Source organism: Phocoena sinus, chromosome 1, assembly GCF_008692025.1.
Source record: "Phocoena sinus isolate mPhoSin1 chromosome 1, mPhoSin1.pri, whole genome shotgun sequence".
NCBI lineage: Eukaryota > Metazoa > Chordata > Mammalia > Artiodactyla > Phocoenidae > Phocoena > Phocoena sinus.
In genome coordinates, this window is record NC_045763.1 from 53,041,736 (window position 1) to 53,067,218 (window position 25,483).

Here is a 25,483-nt window from a genome sequence, read left to right on the forward strand (position 1 = left end):
GGTTTGCTTTGGCCACTGAAATGTTTGTGGACATGAAAAACATTGTGCTTTCCTCAATTTAGCTTCGATCTTGTGCACTGGTCACCTGCCGTGGGATACCCTGGGTAACTACTGTCTGGAGTCCAAAATAAAAAATATGGAGCAAATATAAGCTAAATTCACAGACCCTCCCAGCTGAGCTCAGCCTAACTCAGCTGAATCACAGTTGATCTGCAGACCTTTGAGCATGAGAATAAATGCTTGCTGTTTTAAGCCACTGAGTTTTGAGATGATTGTTACACAGCATTATTGTGAAAAAGCTGACTAATACAAGATGCAGTGTGGGTTCTCATGAGATATAACATGATGGTTAAGGTATGGTTTCTGAAATTTGGCACATCTTGGTTTGAATCTCACTTCTGTTATTTACTAGATGTGAAATGTCATGCAATTGACTTAACCTCTCTGAGACTCTGTTTTCTCATCTGCAAAATGAAGATAATCACCAACCTCATAGCACTGTTGTGTAGATCAAATGACCTAATACATATCAAGCAGCTAAGACAGTGCCTGGTACATACTGAGGAGCCAGTAAATGTTTGCTATTATTAACAATAATAATTATTATAATTTCTATAAAATAAATCTTACTTTCCTGTTAACTTACATTATAAAACTAGATATAAAGACTTATTTGGAATATTTGGTGAAGAAGGATGAAGAAGATAAGTATTCTACCTCATGGCTGATAAGTTCATATGATATTTAAAAGGTACATTGTCTACCAAGCAAGTGTGTCTGTGTGTATAAAAGAGTTTTGAATTACTTTGCAACAATTTCCCAAATCTGAGCTCCTTTTACAGACAGAATTTACATTTCCATGTCCCCGAGTCTAGGATATGAAGTGTGGTGTCGAGTACTAACAATCTATGTCTGACTCTACACTCTCAGCACCCAGAATCGTTCCTAAGAGTTCACATCTAATAAATAGTACATTGCTGTGGTTCCTTGCTTTCATGTACTTAACAAACATTTATTAAGTACTAGGTATTGCACTAGGTACTAGAAGTAGAGAGATAAACAGACATGGTCCTGTGCTCATGGCCATCATACTTTAGCTACAGGTTGCAAAACTGTTTCACTCTGGTGTCAACTCAGGGATTTGGAGGGGCTGCTCAGAGCACTAGTTAAAAACAATTCTAGGCAGCACTTGATCTTAGTGGGGAAAAGAGTCATGGGTTTGGAAGGAGTGAATGGTTTCGAATGTCTGCTAATCCAGGTTTCGCTGGGGACAGACACATATACAACAAAATATAGTTTAATGCAGTAAATGCTATTTGTGAGATAAGAACAAAGTGGCATCGCACACAGAGCAAGGAGTAATTAATTTTGCCAGGAGGGGAGTGGAGTAAGGAAAGGCTTAATTGAAGAGGTGAAATTGTAGCTGGGCTTTGGTGGATGACCAGGAATTTAGTAGGTGATGAAGTGGGAAAAGATGGTTTCAGGCCAAGAGCAAAGGCACAGAGGTGTATTAGTACATGGGGTGTTGAGGGAACAGTGAGTAGTCCTGTTTGGTTAGAATGTGGGGTGTGGGGATGATGCTGGTAGGAATGAGTTACAATAGGGGGTTGGGACCAGTCTGTACTGCTTTATTGTGTAAGCCATAGGAATCCCCGAAGGCTTTTCAGTTAGAGCATGATATGGCCAAATATGTGTCTTTAAATGGTTACTCAAGAAGAACTAGATTGGAGATAAAGAGAGAAAGAGACAAGCAGCAGAGAGGAGGCTATTGCAGTTATGCAGACAAGGGACCTGGGCATTTAAACTAGGGTGGTGTGGAGTGGGGGCCGAGAGAGAGGAAATAACATCATCAAATAGCACAAGGATGCTCTTCTCTCAAAAATGACCTAGTATTAGGGCTTCAATCAATATAAAGCAAATTTAATGGTCTAATTTTTTCATAGCTCTTGTTCTAATGTTACTGTTTGAATATGTCATTAAATCACACATATAAAGGGAGCCAGATTTTAAAATTTATCCTTGAGTCAAGCCTGTAAAGTAGGTACTAAAATTTCCATTTTACAGAGGAGAAAACTGAGGCCCTGGGATTTAAAAAGCCCGCAATCAGTGATCTTCGACTACACATCTTCTAAATGTCAAAGCTAGCATTTGAACCCAGGGCAACTTGACTCCAGAGTCAATGTTCTTAATCACTACTCTATACCATGTGAACAATTAATTCTCCAGTGTTATGGTCCATTTCCACTAATTGTTACATCTCTCATATACCTCCTCTTTTCAGTCTGATATATCTTGACCCAGGAGACAAGCCAGTGAGTATCTGAGAAGTATTGAAGGCAGGAGGAAAGTACCTCTGAAATACTACAAATAACTTGGACTTGAAGTCAAAGAAAAACTATTGATTTTTTTTTCCTGAGTACTTGAGAGATTTGTCAAGTAATCTCAAATCTCTTATTCTGTGGGAATCAATGCATTAATCAATCCACAGGCACTGTACCTAGCACTGTGCTGGGGGAATAAATCACCCTTGACTCAGTCCTCATTAGAAACACAGGGGAAAGAGCCCAGGACTGTGAGAGAGGAGACATAGTTGGGAGCCCTGGCTCTGCCATGAACCTGCCCTTGGCCTTGGACAAGTCACTTCACCTTTCCAGGCCTTCCTTTCACCATTGGAAATAGCCCCAATGATGGCAAATGTCCTTATCATTCCTACATTTTTGCACCCGCCTTACAGGATTAATTGAAGGAAAAATAAAAGAGCAATTAGTATTGGACAGAAAATTGTGGTACTAAAACACACTAAATTGAACGACTGTTTTAGCAATCACTTGGCGTCTTCTGAAACAGCCTCCTAAATATGCAGGAAGAGTGTTTATCATTCCTACTCCTGTGGAGCCTGACACTTCACCGAGAGAACAGGCTTTACAATGTCGCGCTTTCTCAAAAATTGCTGCATTTGAAATCTTGCGGGATATTTAAAACTTGTTTTTAGAGGACCTGAGGCACTTTGAGTTTCTCAATGCTTTATCCTTCTTTCCTTTTCATCTTGCCTGGAGAATCCCCAGTGGTGATTTTTAAACATGGTTATGTACTTCATCGAGGTCTTTGGAGTTTGGGGAGTGCAGAGTTTCCTGTGAGGCAAAATATTTTGAACAGTGGCTGCATGGGCTCACTGTTTCCTGGAGCTAAAGACTGCAAATCGATTTCTGCGGCCCACTTCCAGAAGGAGACGGTGGGGGTGAGTGGGAACACGAACTTGCTTTGTCCACCTAAACAGTGCCGTCAGATTTCTCAAGTCATCCTCTTGGCTTTCGGAGGAACTGCAGGAGCAATTGTTGAGCCTCGCCAACAGTGAGATTCCGCTGCCTTCCAGCTCTAACAATCAAGAGACAAGTCTCCAGAGAGCACAGGCTCCAAGCAGTTATTAGAGATGATGGCATTACCGGAGCGCTGGGGCCGCCTGCCCTGCCCTACAAAATAAACGGTCCTCTTACGGCTTCACACTATGCTTTACTCCCTATATTAACACAGGAGCTGACAGATCGGGTGAGAGGCTGCAACTTGTATTTTGGAGGGCATAAGAGATGATTGTGCTCGTTCTAATTCCAGAGCTGATCTTTTTAGCAGATTATGATGGATGACTCTCCACGGTGGTCAGCGCCTCCTGTATATATTTTAGGTGGAATGCTTTCTTTTGACACATACTTTACAGAGACATAAGTGTATCCTATTTTAATTAATGGAAGAAATGATTCATTCACAAGTGGAAGGTTTAATTAAAGAAAGGGTCAGCATGGGTCAGCCATGAATTGCAAAATATCACTGATGTTTATTATACTCTCCACCAACTCTGCATGCTGTCTGGAGTGGTACACGGCAGTAAAGGCAGGCCCTGGAAAGAAAGAAAATGAAGTTTAATTAATTCATTCATTCAACTAATATTAATTGAGCACCTACTGTGTTTTAGGTGTTGTGCTAGGCTCTGCAAATAAAATGGTGAACAATCAAACATGATTTTTTGCACTTATGCCAGGGACAATGCAGTTGGGGGCACAAGAAAACTGAGGAACAAACAAATAGAACACTATTATTAAAGATGGTAACATGTTTTCTGAAGGAAAAAATCGTTTTGGGCTCTTCTCCTTGCAGTGTTTGGGTATTGTTTTTTAAGAATTTTAATACCCCACTTTACAGTGGGTACATTTAACTTTGGAATATATCTCTGAAGACAATCTGACCCAAGTCTGCTAGATGAAGTATCTTATTCTTAGAAACAGCAGTTATACATACTGAGTTACAAAATATGTAGCTTGTCACAGTAGCTCCTTCCTATGAGGAGAGAAACTTTATGCTTTAGAATCAGACAAACCTGGATTCAAATCCCGGCTTCTCAGCTTAATCGCTTTCTGGTCTATGATGTTACTTTGTTTTTCCGACTTCAGTTTCCTCGTTTACAAGGAAGAATAACAATACATAAGGCATTGAGTCATGTGAAAAAATACATGAATAGTACCTAGGGCATAGCATTCTTTTTAATCAACATTAATATTTGTAATTTATCTTCTTACATTATTATTATTAGGAGTAATATTTTTCCCTCTCTTTTGCAACTTTTTGATTCTATGTTTGTTCTGGTTGTTCATGCTATTTTCTTATCCCCTCATTTGATGACAGAGGTCATAATTTTTAAAGCACTGGACCCAGTCTGATATACGCTTAGTGATCAATAAATAACTGTCGAATGAACGGATAAAATTCTCTCTCTTTTTGGAACTGGGTAGAGAATAAGCTGATAGTAAACAAAGTCTCTCAAAGGCTTCCCATAACACTTGGAATAAAGTCTATATTCCTTATCATGGCAAACAGGAACCAACATGCCCTGACCTTTCCAGTCTCATCCAACACCATTTTCCCTCCTGTACTCAGCTTGAGCCACCAGCCTTGCTTGGAATGCCCTTCCTCTAGAACTGTGCATGGCTCACTCCTTCCAGGCCTTCAGCTCTCTGTTCAACTATTTTCTCTTCCTGGAGACCTTCTCTGACCACCTTGCCTATTCACTTTCTATCTCCTCACCCTGCTTTATTTTTTCTCAAAGCATTATCACTGTCAGAAATTACATGATATATTTCAGAGTTTACGAATTTGTTGTCTATCTCCCCCACTTAGCACATGTGAACTCCTGAGAGCAGGAACCTAGACTGCTGGTGTCCAGCCCTAAGTCACCATGATACTGAATGAATCAAACAAATGAAGTATCTCTTTTCATTTTTGTAGGGAAATATATATATATATATATATATATATATATATATATATATAAACTATCCAAATAGTTTCTATAGTACAGTACTCTACAAAACATAAGAAATCTTTCCCCCCAAATTTTTGCTTGCAGCATTGAATTTAATTTTTCACCACAGAATGACAGGAAGAGGGAAAACCAACTATTCTAGTGGTATGGAAAATGAAGACACAGCCAATAGGAGGTCTCCCAAAGCCCCAATTTTAATAGGATTCCTACACATTTTACTTTCTCACCGTGAGTCTGGCCCTCCTTGTAAGTTGCTTCCTTTGTGCTTAAAAAAGTAGTTACTCCTGTTCTCAAAGCCAGCAAACATAGATTTTCTTTAGTTTTCACATGATCTGGCTCAAAACAGCAGGAAACTTGAATGTTTCGTTTGGCGTCTTTCACTGTCTGGGAACAGAACTGCAAACAAGAGAGGAGTCTCCTCTTGCCCAGGTGGTCCTAGCGCTGGAGAGGACAGGCCAGAACCGTGTCCTCCACCATGCGGTCCAGGGACTGGAGGGAAGGTGAGGACCCTGGAGGCGTCCCTCGGAGGGCAGGCCAGAGCCTGGGTGTGCGAGCGTGGTGTTGCATGGTATGAGGGCTTTGCTGGCCTCGCCTGTCTCTCCAAAGAGCCAAACAATGCCGGCTGTTCCTGGCAAGGCCGAGCCTGGCTTACTCAGATTCGTGTTTTAGGAGAGGTGCTTTGGGGTAACTGAACAGGCTCCATTTCCACCATGAGCACATCAGCCCTGGTTTCCGCTGTGCAAAAACAAAATTCTCAAAAATGTTACCGTATCAAATCGATGTGGCTTTTGTTTTATAAACAACTTTTTTTTTTAGTCTGTGGAAACTGTAATAAAGACCAACACCATATCCAGTTGTTTTCCAGAGAACCGACTCCACTTGGGAGACTTTCTTTCAGCATGAGGGGCTGCTCTTTTTTTTCTAGCAGATATTCCTAAAATTTGACTCCGTGTGGTCAAGGAGTGGATAGCACAAGGGGTGGCATAGCAGTGGATCCTCAGCACCTCAGCTTGGAACCGTGGGCTTCTTTCTGCTTCTGAAAGAGGGCTTCAGAGCCACTAATGGAGCACTGGTGGGAGACAGACAGTCAAGGAAGTGATCTCACAGAGGAGCTCAGTTCTGCTGGAGAAGGGGAAGACTCCCTCGTGAAGGAGGCCATGAATTTGGGGCCCACACATCGCACAGGCAATGTGAACACTTCACGAAGGCTGTTATATTCCGAGATGCCTGGAAGACTCCCTGAAGCTCATTGCTTCCAAATGCCTTCCTTCTTTCAGTACAATTTCATTGAAGACAATTAAGATGAAAGCTTACAACAGGACGTCACTGATTTTCCAACACAAAACAGGCAAGGGTGATAATATTAATGGAACAAATACATTCTGGGAGAAAATTCTTATTATTTGCACACATTAAAATTCACAAAATAGAGTTGAGCACCAGAAACCTTTCCCTTGTGACTGACAAACCATGGGTTATCTGCAATAATCCACTGAGGACGGATCCCATCCAAAACCCACTCCAGTGGAGAATCGACAACTGAGGGAATGTGTGTAGTACATTTTCACTCCCAGATTTCATGAAGAAATGGTTAAAACTCAGCCCTTTTCAAATCTGGCTCTGTCACCTACTAGTCATGCCTCAAATCCCACATCTATATAATATACTTATCTAAATGTTTTGTTATGAAAATTAAATGAGATAATCCGTGAAATTCCTTGGCATAAGGTCTGACACTTGGTCAAGTGCTCAATAAATGTTATTTGTAAAAATAACTATTATAACAATTGTAATTTATAACATTATTATTAAAATTAACATTTGTTTGTAATGATTCCTATCCATTTTATTCTATATTTTCTTCCATTTTTCACTGCCTTTTGAATTCAGAATGTCTGGTAACCTGCATATTAAGTGGTAAAATACAAAATAACTGTTCCTCAACACAAATTTCTCTGAAAAATACTGTAGGTTATGCTACAGATTCCTGTAAGCATTTTTCTAATTTGAATAGCAAAATAACACTAAAATCAGCATGCTTTTCTATCTAGACTATAAGCCCCTTTTTAGCATCTTCTTTACTATTCTCTCTTCAGCTCCTAGCACATGGGGCTGCTCAAAATACGTTTGTTGAGTAGATAAATGTTCTTTAGTCATACAAGAGAAAAAACAACAACAATAAAAACAACAACTGCTTGAGTAGCCTCTACTTCTCTTCCATCTAACACTTTTCCAACAAAGAAATTTCCCTGGTTAGTATAGAAGTTCTAAGATAGAGGTGATCATGGGCAAAGGAAACTCTGTTCTTGTATTTCATTCTTCCTGGTGGTCTGTGTTAAAAATAAGGTCACTCCGAAGTGACCTTAGAGTGACCTTTAGAGTGGCATGGACATATATGCACTACCAAATGTAAAATAGATAGTTAGTGGGAAGCAGCCACATAGCACAGGGAGATCAGCTCAGTGCTTTGTGACCACTTAAAGGGGTGGGATAGGGAGGGTGGGAGGGAGATGCAAGAGGGAGGAAATATGGGGATATATGTATATGTATAGCTGATTCACTTTGCTATACAGCAGAAACTAACACACCATTGTAAAGCAATTATACTCCAATAAGGTCACTCTTAGGAAAAAGCTATCTGATTGCCTAGGGCCCCTCCTTTGATATGTCATTTGAAATACTGACATTATTTTCATAGTGTCTTTCTTAAATTAGGGTTGGAATTCTTTTCTCAGCATCATCCTTTTCTTTTCATCCATTCTAGGAAAGAGCTGTCATTGTCTCATGTCCCCAGTAATTGGATAAGTGATTCTTCCTAACCTTGAAACAACTAAGTAGAAAGTATACACAGTGACCTTAAAATGGACAGCCCTTGCCTTTTCTAATTGGCATGTGTATTCTAGGACTCTTTGAACAATACTTTGAGTTCCTAAACCTTCTTAGAAAGGGGTGTGTGTGTGAGTTGTTGAAAGATGGGGAGTTGGTGATAGAGGGATCCACCTCCTTCATTTCTAGCTAAGTGACAGGGCTTCCACTTGGCCACATGGAGAGAGCAACATGTTGGCACATATAACTATGGCCTGAATGCTGACTTGCACTGCGAAATCTAGAAGCTGAGAAACAGAATGACTGGCCACTTTGATGGTGGAATCAGGAGAGGGCTGCTGAGCTGGGGAAAGTCCTGCACACCCTTAATTTGATGAGACAAGGGATGAGTATTTCCCATGGACCAGATGTGGGAAATGCTGAAGAGAGAGCTAAGCTCCAGACCTTTTAAGATCTGTCCAGTTGAACCTCCTGGGAGAAGGGACTCCAGCAAGTGTGAGTCCATGGAGAATGGCCCCTCTTGAGCCAGGGTCTGCAGATAGGAGAAACATCAAGCCAAAGGAAAATGTGCATTGAAGTTGCAGTTGGAAGGCCCAAATGGGAACTTCCAGAAAAGCCCTGGAAAACACTCCACTGGAGAAAGGGATAGCTTTAAACATTTGTCAGGGCCAAGAGCATGAGGCCATCCTATGATAGAACCAACTCAAATAAGGGTTTTCTTGACCTTTATCTCTTCTTCCCTCCCTTGCTAACAGACCATAAGAGTCAGAAATTGGATAGCAGGCTGGGGGTTAGGGAAAGGGAGAGCCAGGGGGAAGAAAAATGCAAGGCCTCACAGACCCTATACCCCCTTGCTCAGTATGACATATTTCATTTTTTGTTGGAACATGATCTGATTTACATTTTAGAAAAATTATTCTGGCTACCTTGTGGAGAAATGACAGAGAGACAATAGAGAAAACACAAAGACCAGATGCAGGCCTATTTCACTTGTCTGCAGGAGGCATAAGGATGACTTGGACCAGGGTAACCAAGTGGAAGTGTTGAGAAGTGATCGAATTCAGAACACATTTTGAAGCTGGCAAGGACTTGATGCCTGTGAGGAAAAGAGAAGAGTTTTCTCTGACTACAACGTTTTTGACCTCAGCAATTCTTTGAGTGAATGAATCCATTACTGAGTGAATGAATGAATTGGGAGTCATTAAAGAGTTTTCAAGTAATCAGGTCAGATTTATATTTCAGAAACCTCACTCTAGTGAGGTTTAGTGAAGGATGGATTGGGAACTGAAAGCCAGGTGACTAATTGGAAGGCTATTGCAATAGTCCAGGGGAAAGACATTGAGGTTCTGAGCTCAATGTCTAGGTAGTAGGTATGGAAAGGAAGGGATAGATCAGAGAAATATTTGGGATATTAAATTATTAAAGTGTGGTGATATGATAATTGTGAAGGAGGAGAAACATAATGGCTTCCAGTTGCCTGGGTGAATAATAGTTCCACCCTAATGATGAAGAACATGGAAGAAAAAGGTGTAAAGGAAGAAAAGAGAGGATAGATGTTATGATGGTTAATTTTATTTGTCAACTTGATTGGGCTAAAGGATGTCCAGATAGCTGGTAGAACATTATTTCTGGGTGTTTCTGAGGGTGTTTCAGAAGAGACTAGCATTTGAATCCATAGACTGAGTAAAGAAAGGTTGCCCTCACCAAAGAGGATGGGCATCATCCAATCTTTTGAAGGCCTGAATAGAACAAAAAGGTTGAGGAAGGGTGAATTTTCCCTCTGCTTGAGCTGGGACATCCATCTTCTCCTGCCCTCAGACATCAGTGCTCTGGGTTCTCGGGCTTTTGGACTCAGACTGGGACTTACACCTTTGGCTCCCCTGGTTCTCAGCCTTTGGGTTTGGCTGGAACTCCACCACTGGTTTTTCTGGACCTCCAGCTTGCAGACAGCAGATCATGGGACTTCTTAGCTTCTATAATGAAGTGAGCTGATCCTTCATAATAAATCTCTTTTTATATTTATGTGTATGTGTGTGTGTATGTATATATATATATATATATATATATATATATGAGTTACTCTGTCTCATGCTGGAATAACACTAACAGATCATACACACTCTAGAGCTCCCTGTGGAATTGGCTGAGATTTTGTCAGGCTTGCCATCACAGTTGGACTTCTCTCTCTGCCCAATCCTGCTTCCTCACCTGCCTGCCACAGGTGTTGATCCCTAATAAACATCCTGCATGTCAATCTCCATCTCACTCTCTGCTTCCAGAGAATCCAACCTGTGACAGTTGACACCAGGAGTGGTCCAAAAGAGTAGGTGATTGTTGGGGTTTGGGAGCTGAATCACTTACTGGCTGACTGGCAAGAAGGACTCCACCACTGGTGGTAGGTAGGAGACAGACAGACTCTGGCAGTGGGTGTTGACCCTGTTGTTCACAAGCTCCTGGATTGTGAATTGAAACTATGTATCAGAGGAGGGGATGGTATTAGCTGGTGTAATGCATTAGGCATTTGAGATGTATGGGGTAATTACTAATTATTAGGACAATGGGATTGGATACTTCTTGCTAACTGTAATTGATACACTGGAAAAAGATAATGAAAAGCAATGAGAGTTAAACAAGCAATTGCAAAACCAACTGTGAAAGCCAGAGGGGCTCCCTGGTAATATGATGAGGCTCTCATTTGCTACAGTAGGAGGACAGAGAAAGATGAGGCTTAGGCCCAGGACTTCATAGTCAAAGTGGCTGAATTCTAGAAAAGGTTAAATTACCAACCAAAGCATACATGTTATGCAGGGTTAGGGCCCTGGTTGGAAAAAAATTAAAACCTCACACTTGGGATTGTCTGACTGAATGCCCCTTCAAATTTTGAACTCCTAGACTCATCTGAACTCTCTCCATCTTGAGAAATGGCCCACTGTCCCTAGTAAGAATGAGAACTCCCCCATGCTTGAAGACAGTACAGAGAATTCTGCCCTGCAAGACAATAAGTGCCCCCTCAGGACGTTTGCCCACCTCCCCTTCTTGCCAGTAGGCCTATAACTAGGATTGGGTCACAGCAATGCAGCTGGAGATGTACTAGGTCTCAAAAAGAAAGGAAACAACTCTTCCCCAAAGGCGCAACAAGACATAACCAATATGTACAGCAGAAGCTGTGGAGTAGTTGTGGAGCTAGATTCTGAGGGTGCGTGATCAAGGGGACTGGAACATAATATTGGATAAGGTTGAGTTTACTGATTCGGAAGCACTCTGCTAAAATACAAGATATAATACACTGACGAGGACTCCAAGAGATGATACAAACTCACTTCTAGGACAGCTCCTAAAAGTATTGGGAAAAGCAATGGGCCCCATTAACTGAAATCAAAATGTCAGAATCGCTATTCCAGATGGTTGAGAAAGTTGTTTAAAAGGTTCACAGAAGTAGGCATGCTGGAATGGATATACTTAATAAGGCTAGAAGACTCACCAAATGGTTGTGCTCCATGAGAAGGCCAAGAAGATACACGATTTACCAAGACCAGAAAGAATGTTCTGGTGAGAATGTCAGAATGCCTCAAAGACACAAATGTGACCTTATTACCCACTGCTTAAAAACTCTTTAGTGACTTCCCATTCTATTGGGCATCATGGAAATGTTCCAGAGCCTTGTCCAGTAGGCTAAGTCTCTCAGTGGGAGAGGCCAGTTCAGAAATAGACTCACATAGCAATGGGCATAATGGGATCCCCAAAGCAGTAGAGGTTAGGTGGTGGTGCTTAACTGCTTGAAGTCGAGTGGACACAATTATAATGAGACCATAGTTAGAGCAGTGGCCAAGAGGGCTTGACCTGCAGAGATTTATTAGCATACTTAATAGAATATGGCATCCCTCAAGGCAAAAGAGATGGACAGCCAAAAAGTGTCTTAATCAGATTTTACCTCCAAAGAAATTAAGGATAGATGATCAGGGGGCTGAAGGCAGTTACCCTCATTTTAAAAAGGCACAGTATCTTGTCTAGTTTCTGGACTTGAATCTATTTTCAGACCCAGACTCACTAATTCAACAGGAGGCCAGGTCTCCAGGAGGAAGAACCCTGTAACACCCCAGCAAATGGTAATGATTTCCCTGGTCCTTCTCCAAAAGGAATAATGGCCATGTAGGACCTAATTACACACTGAGGAAAAGGAAATACCCAAACATTTCAAGGACTATCGGACACAGTATGAATAATCAGAGATCTGAATCATCATCATGGAGCCTCTCTTAGAGTAGGGGACTATAGGTGCCAAGTAATAGATGGAATCCTGGCAAAAGTCCAGTTTACTCTGAGTTCACTGGGTCCATGACCCACCAGTGGTCACTTCCCCTGTCCCTGAATTTATAATTAGATTTGATATACTTGGTGCCACTCCCATATTGGGTCCTTGATCTATAGGATAAAAGCTACCGTAGTGGCTAAAGTCAAGGTCACTGAAAATGCCCTACCCACACCCCATCCAAAAGAGTAAATCAGAAAAAATATCACGTTCCAGAGGGATGGCAAAAATTAGTTGAGTAATCTATTGTCATCATCTAGGAGCCATCTGGTCTCTGCAAGGACTAGAGTGGGGAATTAAATGAAGATATGGTGGGACCTCCATGAGGAGGCTACCAAGCCAAGTGAGAAGTAGTGGCAAGAGAGGAGGGAGGAAACCAGGAGCCATGAAAACCAAGGGATGAGAGCATCAATACCAGCAGAGAAATATAGTAAGGTCTGAAGGTGTCCACTGAAATTGGTAAATAATATATCACTAATGACCTTAGAAATAGGAATTCTAGCCAAATCAGTCATTTAACAAACATTCATTGCATATGTTACCTACTGCTAATAGGTGGTTGAAATAGATATGATCCCTTAACCCATGAAAATGTATAGTCTAGTGCAGGGGTCCCAAACCCCTGGGCCGCAGACTGGTACCAGTCTGCAGCCTGTCACACAGCAGGAGGTGAGTGGCAGGCAGGTGAGCAAAGCTTCATGTACAGCTCCCCATTTCTCCCCATTGCTCGCATTACCGCCTGAACCATCTCTCCCCCGCCCCCTTCATGGAAAAATTGTCTTCCATGTAACAGTCCCTGGTGCCAAAAAGGTTGGGGACCGCTGGTCTAGTGGATAGTGGTGAAAGCCAAATTTGTGTGGAATAAAAGGAAAGGAAATAAAGTCAGTAAGTGTGTATTACTTAAGGTTTGGAGATAATAGAATTATAAAAATATATGGACACTTAGAGCTACAAGTCCACACCCAGCTCCATAAGCACATATTCATGAAGCCCAAAAAGAACCCCTTAGCTCATTCCTAGTTGGTTTCCGTGTGAGAGGGGCCAGCTTACCTACCCTCAAACATCTTGATCCTGAGAAGCTGATTCTTGAGCCAAGATACAAAGGATTAAGTGTGAAGTGTTCAGGGGGCTGCGGGGCTGAAGGGGGAGTGTTTCTCTCTTCCAGTTACTTTAGCTGGGAGGGAAGAGAAAATTCTGTGGCATTTATGTCTGATACCTGCAACTTTCTTGATGAGATAGAAGCCAGAACCATCTTAATGGTTGGGTGTGGGCTTCACTGTATCTGGGCAGACAGGTCTGGGTTGGCTGTATTCAACCAAAGTAACCACAGGTTTCTTCTCAGCCTAAAAAATGGAAACCAAGCTAGGTATTTCAAACAGAGGGGACTTAAGACAGAGAATTGGTTACAAAGATGATGGAAAGTTGCGAGGGCAAAAATGGCAAGCAGAGGTAACCCAAATATTTGTAACTACAGAAAGCAGCTACGAGTCAAAGGCTTTGGGAACAAAAGAGAAGAGAGAGGGCCTAGAAGAGGTCAGAAGAGGCCCCCACATACATGCTGGTGCTCAGAACTCGGGGAGGGTGTGGCTGGCTGGTGCTGGTACTTTTAAGAGGGAACAATGCAACTGGTTTGGGGAGTGCCAAATGAAGCTGGGAACTGAAGCCATAGCTATACTTTGCTGCTGTTTTTCCTGTAGTGACACCAACACTAGAAATAGAAAAAGTTCTTCTACTTCCTTCCATCTTCCAATGTCCCTCCAGTTCTCCCCACTGACAGTCCATCAGCTAATAGGAAGCCACCTGGCAAAAGTTTCTCAGAAGCATAGTTTGCAGACCCTGACCCCAGCATCACAGAGAAGAACATAGAGGAGTGGTTTTGGAGCTGAACAACAAGAGGTAAACACCACGACCATACCAGAGAAAATGGGTGACTGGAGGGCCTGACCTTTTTGGCTTAAACAAAGAGACTGGTGCACTAGAAGGCCAGTACATGTAGGTGCTTGTACAGCCAGCAGGTATGAGGTATGACCAGGCATTTCTCTTCCTCTTTGTTGGCTGGTACTGGCAGTTGCCAAGATGCCACAGAGCCTGATTACAGTGAGAATATAGCATTGGCAAGGGTACTAAGCACATCTGGCTGGTGCCACTTGTGGTCCCAGAACCTACATCCTCTGTGCAAAGGAGTTCAGGTAGACCACCACAGTCTCTTCCTCATGGTTAAGATTTTCCTAGGTAGAAAAGCATTAGAAGAACTTTCTAGGGCAGCCAGACCATATGAACAAAATTTAGAGGAGAATAAATTATACGGCATGTTTGAAAGATAGTCAAAGCCTCTCCTCCTTTTTAACTTTCCTTTACAAGATGGGAAGGAGACTTTAAAAATATTTTTTAATCTATAATTTTCTTATGTAGCAGAGGTAGCTAATTAGAAAATACAATGTGAAAAATATCCCATTCTCAATATCAGTTGAAATTATAAATACTTAGGAATAAATTTAAGAAATGTGCATAACTTGTCTATGGAGGAAAACTTTGAAAATTTAAAGGACCAAAAATAACACTGGAATATGTGGAGAGATACAGTCTATTGGAAGTTTAAATATTATTAAAATATAAACTATTCTCCAACTTATCTAGATGTTTAGTAAAGTTATCCCCAAAAAATCACTTGACACATGCTTAAATATCCTGAAAATTAATCATTCTCATGCAAGTTGATGATGTTTGTACTCATATAATTTGATGAGAACATGAGTTGATAAAATTATTCTAGAAACAACTTGGCTGTGTGAATCAAGGATTCTTTTAACTATCTATATATTTTGATCGAGAATTTTAGTCTAAAAATTTATCTAAAGAAATAATCAGACATGCTGATAAAATTTGCCTCCAAGTATGTTCATTATAAGATATTCATAATTTACAAAAACTAAAAACACCCTACAGATCTAGCTATAAGAGAATGTTAAGTAAACTATATACTCAATAGATATTTATACAGAAAATTAGAAAGTATTATCCATGAGTATTCAAAGATTGGGGGAAAGTTTAGGATAAATATTAAGTGAGAAGAACATAATTCAACATTTTATATAATGAGATTCATGTGTGCACATATGTGTGTGTATATGCATACATATGCTTCTACATACATAGACAAAATTTGGAAAGAAATTCACCAAACAGTTATCAATGGTTAATCCTGGGTGATAAAATTATATGAAACTTTTACTTTACTCTTTATATATTTTTGTTTTAATTTTACCATGAAAACATTTAATAAGAAAAATGAAATCATTTCAAAAAGAGGGAGAGATATTTGACTTCCTCCAATTTTTCTTTCAAAAATTCAATAAGTTCTTAAGTGCCAATATGTGCCAGGCACTTTTTCACAGTGCCATTTGGAGGTTAGACCACCTGGATAAGAGTTGAGTATCTAGATCAGAGAGTGGTAGGAAATGGGACTGGAAAGATGGGTTGGACCAGGTTGTTCATGGCCTTGTAGGTCAGACAGGTCAGAAAGCTTGGACTCCATCTTGCAAGTTTTGAAGTGTCTGAGGCGATCCTTATGAAGAAAAACTATAGGAGAGACCTTCAAGATGGCGGAGGAGTAAGACGTGGAGATCACCTTCCTCCCCACAAATACATCAGAAATACATCTACACGTGGAACAACTCCTACAGAACACCTACTGAACGCTGGCAGAAGACCTCAGACCTCCCAAAAGGCAAGAAACTCCCCACGTACCTGGGTAGGGCAAAAGAAAAAAGAATAAACAGAGACAAAAGGATAGGGACAGGACCTGCACCTCTGGGAGGGAGCTGGGAAGGAGGAAAAGTCTCCACACACTAGGAAACCCCTTCACTAGTGGAGATGAGGGGTGGGCTGAGGGGAACTTCAGAGCCAAGGAGGAGAGCGCAGCAACAGGGGTGCAGAGGGCAAAGCAGAGAGATTCCCACACAGAGGACTGGTGCCGACCAGCACTCACCAGCCTGAGAGGCTTGTCTACTCACCCATTGGGGTGGGTAGGGGCTGGGAGCTGAGGCTCCAGCTTCGGAGGTCAGATCCCAGGTAGAGGACCAGGGTTGGCTGAGTGAACACAGCCTGAAGGGGGCTAGTGTACCACAGCTAGCCGAGAGGAAGTCCAGGAAAAAATCTGAAACTGCCTAATAGGCAAGAGACCATTGTTTCAGGGTGTGCGACGAGAGGAGATTCAGAGTACCACCTAAACGAGCTCCAGAGACCGGTGCGAGCCACGGCTATCAGCATGGACACCAGAGATGGGCATGAAATGCTAAGGCTGCTGCTGAAGCCACCAAGAAGCCTGTGTGCAAGCACGGGTCACTATCCACACCTCCCCTCCCAGGAGCCTGTGCAGCCTGCCACTGCCAGGGTCCCGTGATACAGGGACAACTTCCCCAGGAGAACACACGGCACGCCTCAGGCTGGTGCAATGTCACACTGGCCTCTGCCACCGCAGGCTTGCCCTGCATTCTGTACCCCTCCCTCCCCCCAGCCTGAGTGAGCCAGAAACCCCGAATCAGCTGTTCCTTTAACCCCGTCCATTCTGGGCAAAGAACAGACGCCCTCAGGTGATCTACACACAAAAGCAGGATCAAATCCAAAGCTGAACCCCAGGACCTGTGCGAACAAAGAAAAGAAAGGGAAATTTTCCCCAGGAGCTTCAGGAGCAGTGGATTAAATCTCCACAATCAACTTGATGTACCCTGCATCTCTGGAATACCTGAAAAGACAACCAATCATCCCAAAATTGAGGCGGTGGACTTTGGGAGCAACTGTAGATTTGGGGTTTGCTTTCTGCATCTAATTTGTTTCTGGTTTTATGTTTATCTTTGTTTAGTATTTAGACCTTATTATCATAAACAGTTTATTAATTTGGTTGCTCTCTTCCTTTATATATATATATATTTTTTTTTTCCTTTTTCTCTTTTTGTGAGTGTGTATGTGTATGCTTCTTTGTGTGATTTTTGTCTGTATAGCTTAGCTTTTACCATTTGTCCTAGGGCTGTTTCTGTCCGTTTTTTTGTTTTGTTTTATTTTAGTATAGTTTTTAGCACTTGTTATCATTGGTGGATTTGTTTTTTGGTTTAGTTGCTCTCTTCTTTCTTTCCATCTTGTTTTTTCTTTACTTTTTATTACTTTTTAATTTACTTTATTTTTAATAATTTTCTTAATTTTTAATTTTAATAACTCTCTTTCTCTCTCTCTCTCTCTCTTTCTTTCTTTCTTTCTTTCTTTCTTTCTTTCTTTCTTTCTCCCTTTTCTTCTGAACCATGTGGTTTACAGGTTCTTGGTGCTCCAGCCAGGTGTCAGGCCTGAGCCTCTGAGGTGGGAGAGCTGAGTTCAGGACACTGCTCCACGAGAGACCTCCCAGCACAAGTAATATCAAATGGTGAAAGCTCTCCCAGAGATCTCTGTCTCAATGCTAAGACCCAGCTCCATCACTGACCAGAAAGCTACAGTGCTGGACACCCTATGCCAAACAACTAGCAAGACAGAAACACAACACCACCCATTTGCAGAGAGGCTGCCTAAAATCATAATAAGGTCACAGAAACCCCAAAAAACACCACCAGACATAGTCCTGCCCACCAGAAAGATGAGATCCAGCCTTATGCAGCAGAACACAGGCACCAATCCTCCCAACCAGGAAGTCTACACAACACACTGAACCAACCTTACCCACTGGGGGCAGACACCAAACACAATGGGAACTACGAACCTGTGCCTGAGGAAAGGAGACCCTAAACACAGTAAGTTAAGCAAAATGAGAAGACAGAGAAATACACAGCAGATGAAGGAGCAAGGTAAAACCCCACCAGACCAATCAAATGAAGAAAAAATAGGCAGTCTACCTGAAAAAAAATTCAGAGTAATGATAGTAAAGAAGATCCAAAATCTTGTAAATAGAATGGAGAAAATACAAGAAACGTTTAACAAGGACCTAGAAGAACTAAAGAGCAAACAAACAATGATGAACAACACAATAAATGAAATTAAAATTTCTCTAGAAGGAATCAATAGCAGAATAACTGAGGCAGAAGAAAGTATGTGACCTGGAAGATAAAATAGTGGGAATAACTACTGCAGAGCAGAATAAAGAAAAAAGAATGAAAAGAATTGAGGATAGTCTCAAAGACATCTGGGACAACATTAAATGCACCAACATTCGAATTATAGGGCTCCCAGAAGAAGAAGGGGAAAAAAAAAAAGGGACTGAGAAAATACTTGAAGAGATTATAGTTGAAAACTTCCCTAATATGGGAAAGGAAATAGTCAAGTCCAGGAAGCACAGAGAGTCCCATACAGGTAAATCCAAGGAGAAACATACCAAGACACATATTAATCAAACTATCAAAAATTAAATACAAAGAAAAAATATTGAAAGCAGCAAGAGAAAAGCAGCAAATAACATACAAGGGAATCCCCATAAGGTTAATCAGCACAAACTCTGCAAGCCAGAAAGGAGTGGCAGGACATCTTTAAAGCGATAAAAGAGAAAAACCTACAACCAAGATTACTCTACCCAGCAAGGATCTCACTCAGATTCGATGGAGAAATTAAAAACCTTATAGACAAGCATAAGCTAAGAGAATTCAGCACCACCCAACCAGCTCTACAACAAATGCTAAAGGAACTTCTCTAGGCAGGAAACACAAGAGAAGGAAAAGACCTACAACAACAAACCCAAAACAAATAAGAAAATGGTAATAGGAACATGCATATTGATAACAGCCTTAAATGTAAATGGATTAAATGCTCCAACCAAAAGATACAGATTGGCTGAATGGATACAAAAACAAGACCCATATGTATGCTTTCTACAAGAGTCCTACTTCAGACCTAGGGACACATACAGACTGAAAATGAGAGGATGGAAAAAGATATTCCATGCAAATGTAAATCAAAAGAAAGCTGGAGTAGCAAGTCTCGTATCAGACAAAATAGACTTGAAAATAAAGACTATTACAAGAGATAAGAAGGACACTACATAATGATCAAGGGATCAGTCCAAGAAGAAGATATAACAATTTAAAATATTTATGCACCCAACATAGGAGCACCACAATACATAAGGCAAATGCTAACAGCCATAAAAAGGGAAATCGACAGTAACACAATCATAGCAGGGGACTTTAACACCCAACGGACAGATCATCCAAAATGAAAACAAATAGGAAACACAAACTTTAAATGATATATTAAACAAGATGGACTTAATTGATATTTATAGGACATTCCATCAAAAAACAACAGAATACACTTTCTTCTAAGTACTCATTGAGCATTCTCCAGGATTGATCATATTTTGGGTCACAAATCAGGCCTTGGTAAATTTAATTGAAAATGCATCAAGTATATTTTCCAACCACAATGCTGTGAGACTAGATATCAATTGCAGGACAAAATCTGCAAAATATACAAACACATGGAGGCTAAACAATACACTCTAAATAACCAAGGATCACTGAAGAAATCAAAGAGGAAATCAAAAAATACCTAGAAACAAATGACAATGAAATCATGATGACCCAAAACCTATGGGATTCAGCAAAAGCAGTTCTAACAGGGAGGTTTATAGCAATACAATCCTACCTCAAGAAACAAGAAACATCTTAATTAAACAACATAACCATACACCTAAAGCAATTAGAGAAAGAAGAACCAAAACAACCCAAAGTTAGCAGAAGGAAAGAAATCATAAAGATCAGATCAGAAATAAATGAAAAAGAAATGAAGGAAACAATAGCACAGATCAATAAAACTAAAAGCTGGTTCTCTGAGAAGATAAACAAAATTGATAAACCACCTGCCAGAATCATCAAGCAAAAAAGGGAGAAGACTCAAATCAATAGAATTAGAAATGAAAAAGGAGAAGTATCAACTGACACTGCAGGAATACAAAGAATCATGAGAGATTACTACAAGCAACTATATGCCAATAAAATGGACAACCTGGAAGAAATGGACAAATTCTTAGAAAAGCACAACCTTCTGAGACTGGACTAGGAAGAAATAGAAAATATAAACAGACCAGTCACAAGCACTGAAATTGAAACTGTGATTGAAAATCTTCCAGCAAACAACAGCTTAGGACCAGGTGAATTCACTAGCTTCACAGGTGAATTCTATCAAACATTTAGAGAAGAGTTAACACCTATCCTTCGCAAACTCTTCCAAAATATAACAGAGGGAGGAACACTCCCAAATTCATTCTACAAGGCCACCATCACCCTGATACCAAAACCAGACAAAGATGTTACAAAGAAAGAAAACTACAGGCCAATATCACTGATGAACTTAGATGTAAAAATCCCCAACAAAATACTAGCAAACAGAATCCAACAGCACATAAAAAGAATCATACACCATGATTAAGTGGGCTTTATCCCAGGAAGGCAAGGATCCTTCAATATATGCAAATCAATCAATGTGATACACCATATTAACAAATTGAAGGAGAAAAACCATATGATCATCTCAATAGATGCAGAAAAAGCTTTCAACAAAATTCAACACCCATTTATGATAAAAACCCTCCAGAAATAGGCATAGAGGGAACTTACCTCAACATAATAAAGGCCATATATGACAAACCCACAGCCAACATCATTCTCAATGGTGAAAAACTGAAAGCATTTCCTCTAAGATCAGGAACAAGACAAGGTTGTCCACTCTCACCACTATAATTCAACATAGTTTTGGAAGCTTTAGCCACAGCAATCAGAGATGAAAAAGAAATAAAAGGATTCCAAATTGGAAAAGAAGAAGTAAAGCTGTCACTGTTTGCAGATGACATGATACTACACATAGAGAATCCTAAAGATGCTACCAGAAAACTACTAGAGCTAATCAATGAATTTGGTAAAGTAGCAGGATACAAAATCAATGCACAGAAATCTCTGGCATTCGTATACACTAATGATGAAAAATCTGAAAGAGAAATTAAGGAAACACTCCCGTTTACCATTGCAACAAAAAGAATAAAATACCTAGGAATAAACCTACCTAAGAAGACAAAAGACCTGTATGCAGAAAATTATAAGACAATGATGAAAGAAATTAAAGATGATACAAACAGATGGAGAGATATACCATGTTCTTGGATTGGAAGAATGAACGTTGTGAAAATGACTATACTACCCAAAACAATCTACTCATTCAATGCACTCCCTACCAAACTATCAATGGCATTTTTCACAGAACTAGAACAAAAATTGCACAATGTGTATGGACACAAAAAAGACCCCAAATAGCAAAAGCAATCTTGAGAAAGAAAAACGGAGCTGGCAGAATCAGGCTCGCTGACTTCAGGCTATACTACAAAGCTATAGTAATCAAGACAATATGGTACTGGCACAAAAACAGAAAATTAGATCAACGGATCAGGTTAGAAAGCCCAGAGATAAACCCACGCACATATGATCACGTTGTCTTTGATAAAGGAGGCAAGAATATGCAATGGAGAAAAGACAGCGTCTTCAATAAGTGGCACTGGGAAAACTGGACAGCTACATATAAAATAATGAAATTAGAACACTCCCTAACACCGTATATAAAAATAAACTCAAAATGGATTAAAGACCTAAATGTAAGGCCAGACAGTATAAAACACTTAGAGGAAAACATAGGCAGGATACTCTGACATAAATCACAGCAAGATCCTTTTGACTCACATCTTAGAGAAATGAAATAAAAACAAAAATAAACAAATGGGACCTAATGAAACTTAAAAGCTTTTGCACAGCAAAGAAACCATAAACAAGACGAAAAGACAACCCTCAGAATGGGAGAAAATATTTGCAAACAAAGCAACTGAGAAAGGATTAATCTACAAAATATACAAGCAGATCATGCAGCTCAATATCAAAAAACAACCCAATCCCAAAATGGGCAGAAGACCTAAAATAGTCGTTTCCCCAAAGAAGATATACAGATCACCAACAAACACATGAAAGGATGCTCAACATCACTAATCATTAGAGAAATGCAAATCAAAACTACAATGAGATATCACCTCACACCAGTCAGAATGGCCATCATCAAAAAATCTAGAAACAATAAATGCTGGAGAGGGTGTGGAGAAAAGGGAACCCTCTTGCACTGTTGGTGGGAATGTAAATTGATACAGCCATTGTGGAGAACAGTATGGAAATTCCTTAAAAAACTACAAACAGAACTACCATATGACCCAGCAATCCCACTACTGGACATATACCCTTAGAAAACCATAATTCAAAAAGAGTCATGTACCAAAATGTTCATTGCAGCTCTATTTACAATAGCCCGGAGACGGAAACAACCTAAGTGTCCATCATCAGATGAATGGATAAAGAAGATGTGGCACATATATACAATGGAATATTACTCAGCCATAAAAAGAAATGAAATTGAGCTATTTGTAATGAGGTGGATAAACCTAGAATCTGTCATACAGAGTGAAGTAAGTCAGAAAGAGAAAGACAAATACCATATGCTAACACATATATATGGTATTTAAGAAAAAAAATGTCATGAAGAACCTAGGGGTAAGACAGGAATAAAGACACAGACCTACTAGAGAATGCACTTGAGGATATGGGGAGGTGGAAGGGTAAGCTGTGACAAAGTGAGAGAGAGGCATGGACATATATACACTACCAAACATAAGGTAGATAGCTAGTGGGAAGCAGCCGCATAGCACAGGGAGATCAGCTTGGTGCTTTGTGATCGCCTGGAGGGGTAGGATAGGGAGGGTGGGAGGGAGGGAGACGCAAGAGGGAAGAGATATGGGAACATATGTGTATATATAACTGATTCATTTTGTTGTAAAGCAGAAACTAATACACCATTGTAAAGCAATTATACTCCAATAAAGATGTTAAAAAAAAAAAACTACAATGAGGTATCACCTCACACTGGTCAGAATGGCCATCATCAAAAATCTACAAACAATAAATGCTGGAGAGGGTGTGAAGAAAAGGGAACTCTCTTGCACTGTTGGTGGGAATGTAAATTGATTCAGCCACTAGGGAGAACAGTATGGAGGTTCCTTAAAAAACTAAAAATAGAACTACCATACGACCCAGCAATCCCACTACTGGACATATACCCTGAGAAAACCATAATTCAAAAAGAGGCATGTACCACGATGTTCACTGCAGCTCTATTTACAATAGCCAGGACATGGAAGCAACCTAAGTGTCCATCATTGGATGAATGGATAAAGAAGATGTGGCACGTATATACAATGGAATATTACTCAGCCATTAAAGAAATGACATTGAGTTATTTGTAGTGAGGTGGATGGACATAGAGTCTGTCATACAGAGTGAAGTAAGTCAGAAAGAGAAAAAGAAATACCATATGCTAACACATATATATGGAATATAAAAAAAGAAGGTTCTGAAGAACCTAGGGGCAGGATAGGAATAAAGACTCAGACCTAGAGAATGGACTTGAGGACATAGGGAGGGGAAAGGGTAAGCTGGGACAAAGTGAGAGAGTGACATGGACATATATACACTACCAAGTGTAAAATAGATAGCTAGTGGGAAGCAGCCGCATAGCACAGGGAGATCAGCTCGGTGCTTTGTGACCACCTAGAGGGGTGGGATAGGGAGGGAGGGAGGGAGACACAAGAGGGTGGAGATATGGGGATATATGTATAGCTGATTCATTTTGTTATAAAGCAGAAACTAACACACCATTGTAAAGCAATTATACTCCAATAAAGACGTTAAAAAAAAAAAGTATGACTGTAGAAATTGCCTCCTGAAAAACCAAAAAAAGATAATTCCATTCTTGTCCCTACCCTATTTGTGGAGGAAATGATTACGCACCATTCCACTTTTTATATCACTAGGCTGCTCTCTCTAAAGTATGATGACTAAATCAATGATGCATAAGGTCTGAAATTCTCTCCTCTCTGTATGAGGTCCGCAGATATAGGAGCAAGCTGCATTAAAGCTGTATCAGAAATAACTAAAGTCACAGGAACTTCTGATAATAGGAAGGTAAACACAGTAGCCCCACTATCCATGGGACATATGTTCCAATACCCCCAGTGGATGCCTGAAACCGCAGATAGTACTAAACCCTATATTTACATACATACCTAGGATAAATTTAATTTATAAATTAGGCACAGTAAGAGATTAACAACAATAGCTAATAATAAAATAGAACAATTAAAACAATATATTGTAATAAAAGTTATGTGAGTGTGGTCTCTCTCACTCTCAAAATATCTTGTTGTACTGTACTCACTCTCCTTGTGATGATGTGAGATGACGAAAGGCCTCTGTGCTGAGGTGAAGTGAGGTGAGTGATGTAGGCACTGTGATGTGGAGTTAGGCTTTTACTGACCTTCTAACAATACGTCAGAAATAGGATCATCCGCTTCGGGTGATCCTGGATCATCGAGCTACAATGATGTCGATGCTTGGATGTCAGGAGCAGACGATGTTGGTGGTTGCCGAATCCCAGGAGGGACAGCATGGGAGGGCATGAGATTTCACAACAATGCAGAATTCTAAAACTTATGGATTGTTTATTCCTGGAATTTTCCTTTTAATATTTTCGGACTGTGGTTGACAAAGGTAACTGAAACTGCAGAAAGTAAAACCGTGGAGAAGGGGAGACTAGTGTGTGGTTAAAAATAATTAGATGGCTTCCCTGTTGGCGCAGTGGTTGAGAGTCCGCCTGCCGATGCGGGGGACATGGGTTCGCGCCCCGGTCTGCGAAGATCCCGCATGCCGCGGAGCGGCTGGGCCCGTGAGCCATGGCCGCTGAGCCTGCGTGTCCGGAGCCTGTGCTCTGCAAACGGAGAGGCCACAACAGTGAGAGGCCCACGTACCGCAAAAAAAAAAAAAAAAAAAAATTAGAGATCCCCTTTTTACTGGGGTGAGGCATAAGGCTCATGAAAAGTCACCTGTCCCACCTTTGCTGCAGACAAAAATGTTTTCTGCAATATCTCTCATGAGTCCTTTAGCTTCAGGTTTGCATCATGAAGATGACTGTCCAAACCAAAATTC

The 25,483-nt window shown here is 40.6% G+C and overlaps 1 protein-coding gene across 1 annotated transcript in view; it reads right to left on the bottom strand.

Annotated features, from left to right (window-relative positions):
* Nucleotides 1-2,816: 2,816 nt before the first annotated feature.
* TM2D1 (TM2 domain containing 1) overlaps nt 2,817-25,483 on the bottom strand; it is a 143,151-nt gene continuing 120,484 nt past the window's right edge. The window contains exon 6 of the mRNA XM_032644569.1: nt 2,817-3,892. Coding sequence (XP_032500460.1) covers nt 3,833-3,892 — 60 coding nt within the window. The 3' untranslated portion in view covers nt 2,817-3,832. The remainder of the gene's footprint in view (nt 3,893-25,483) is intronic.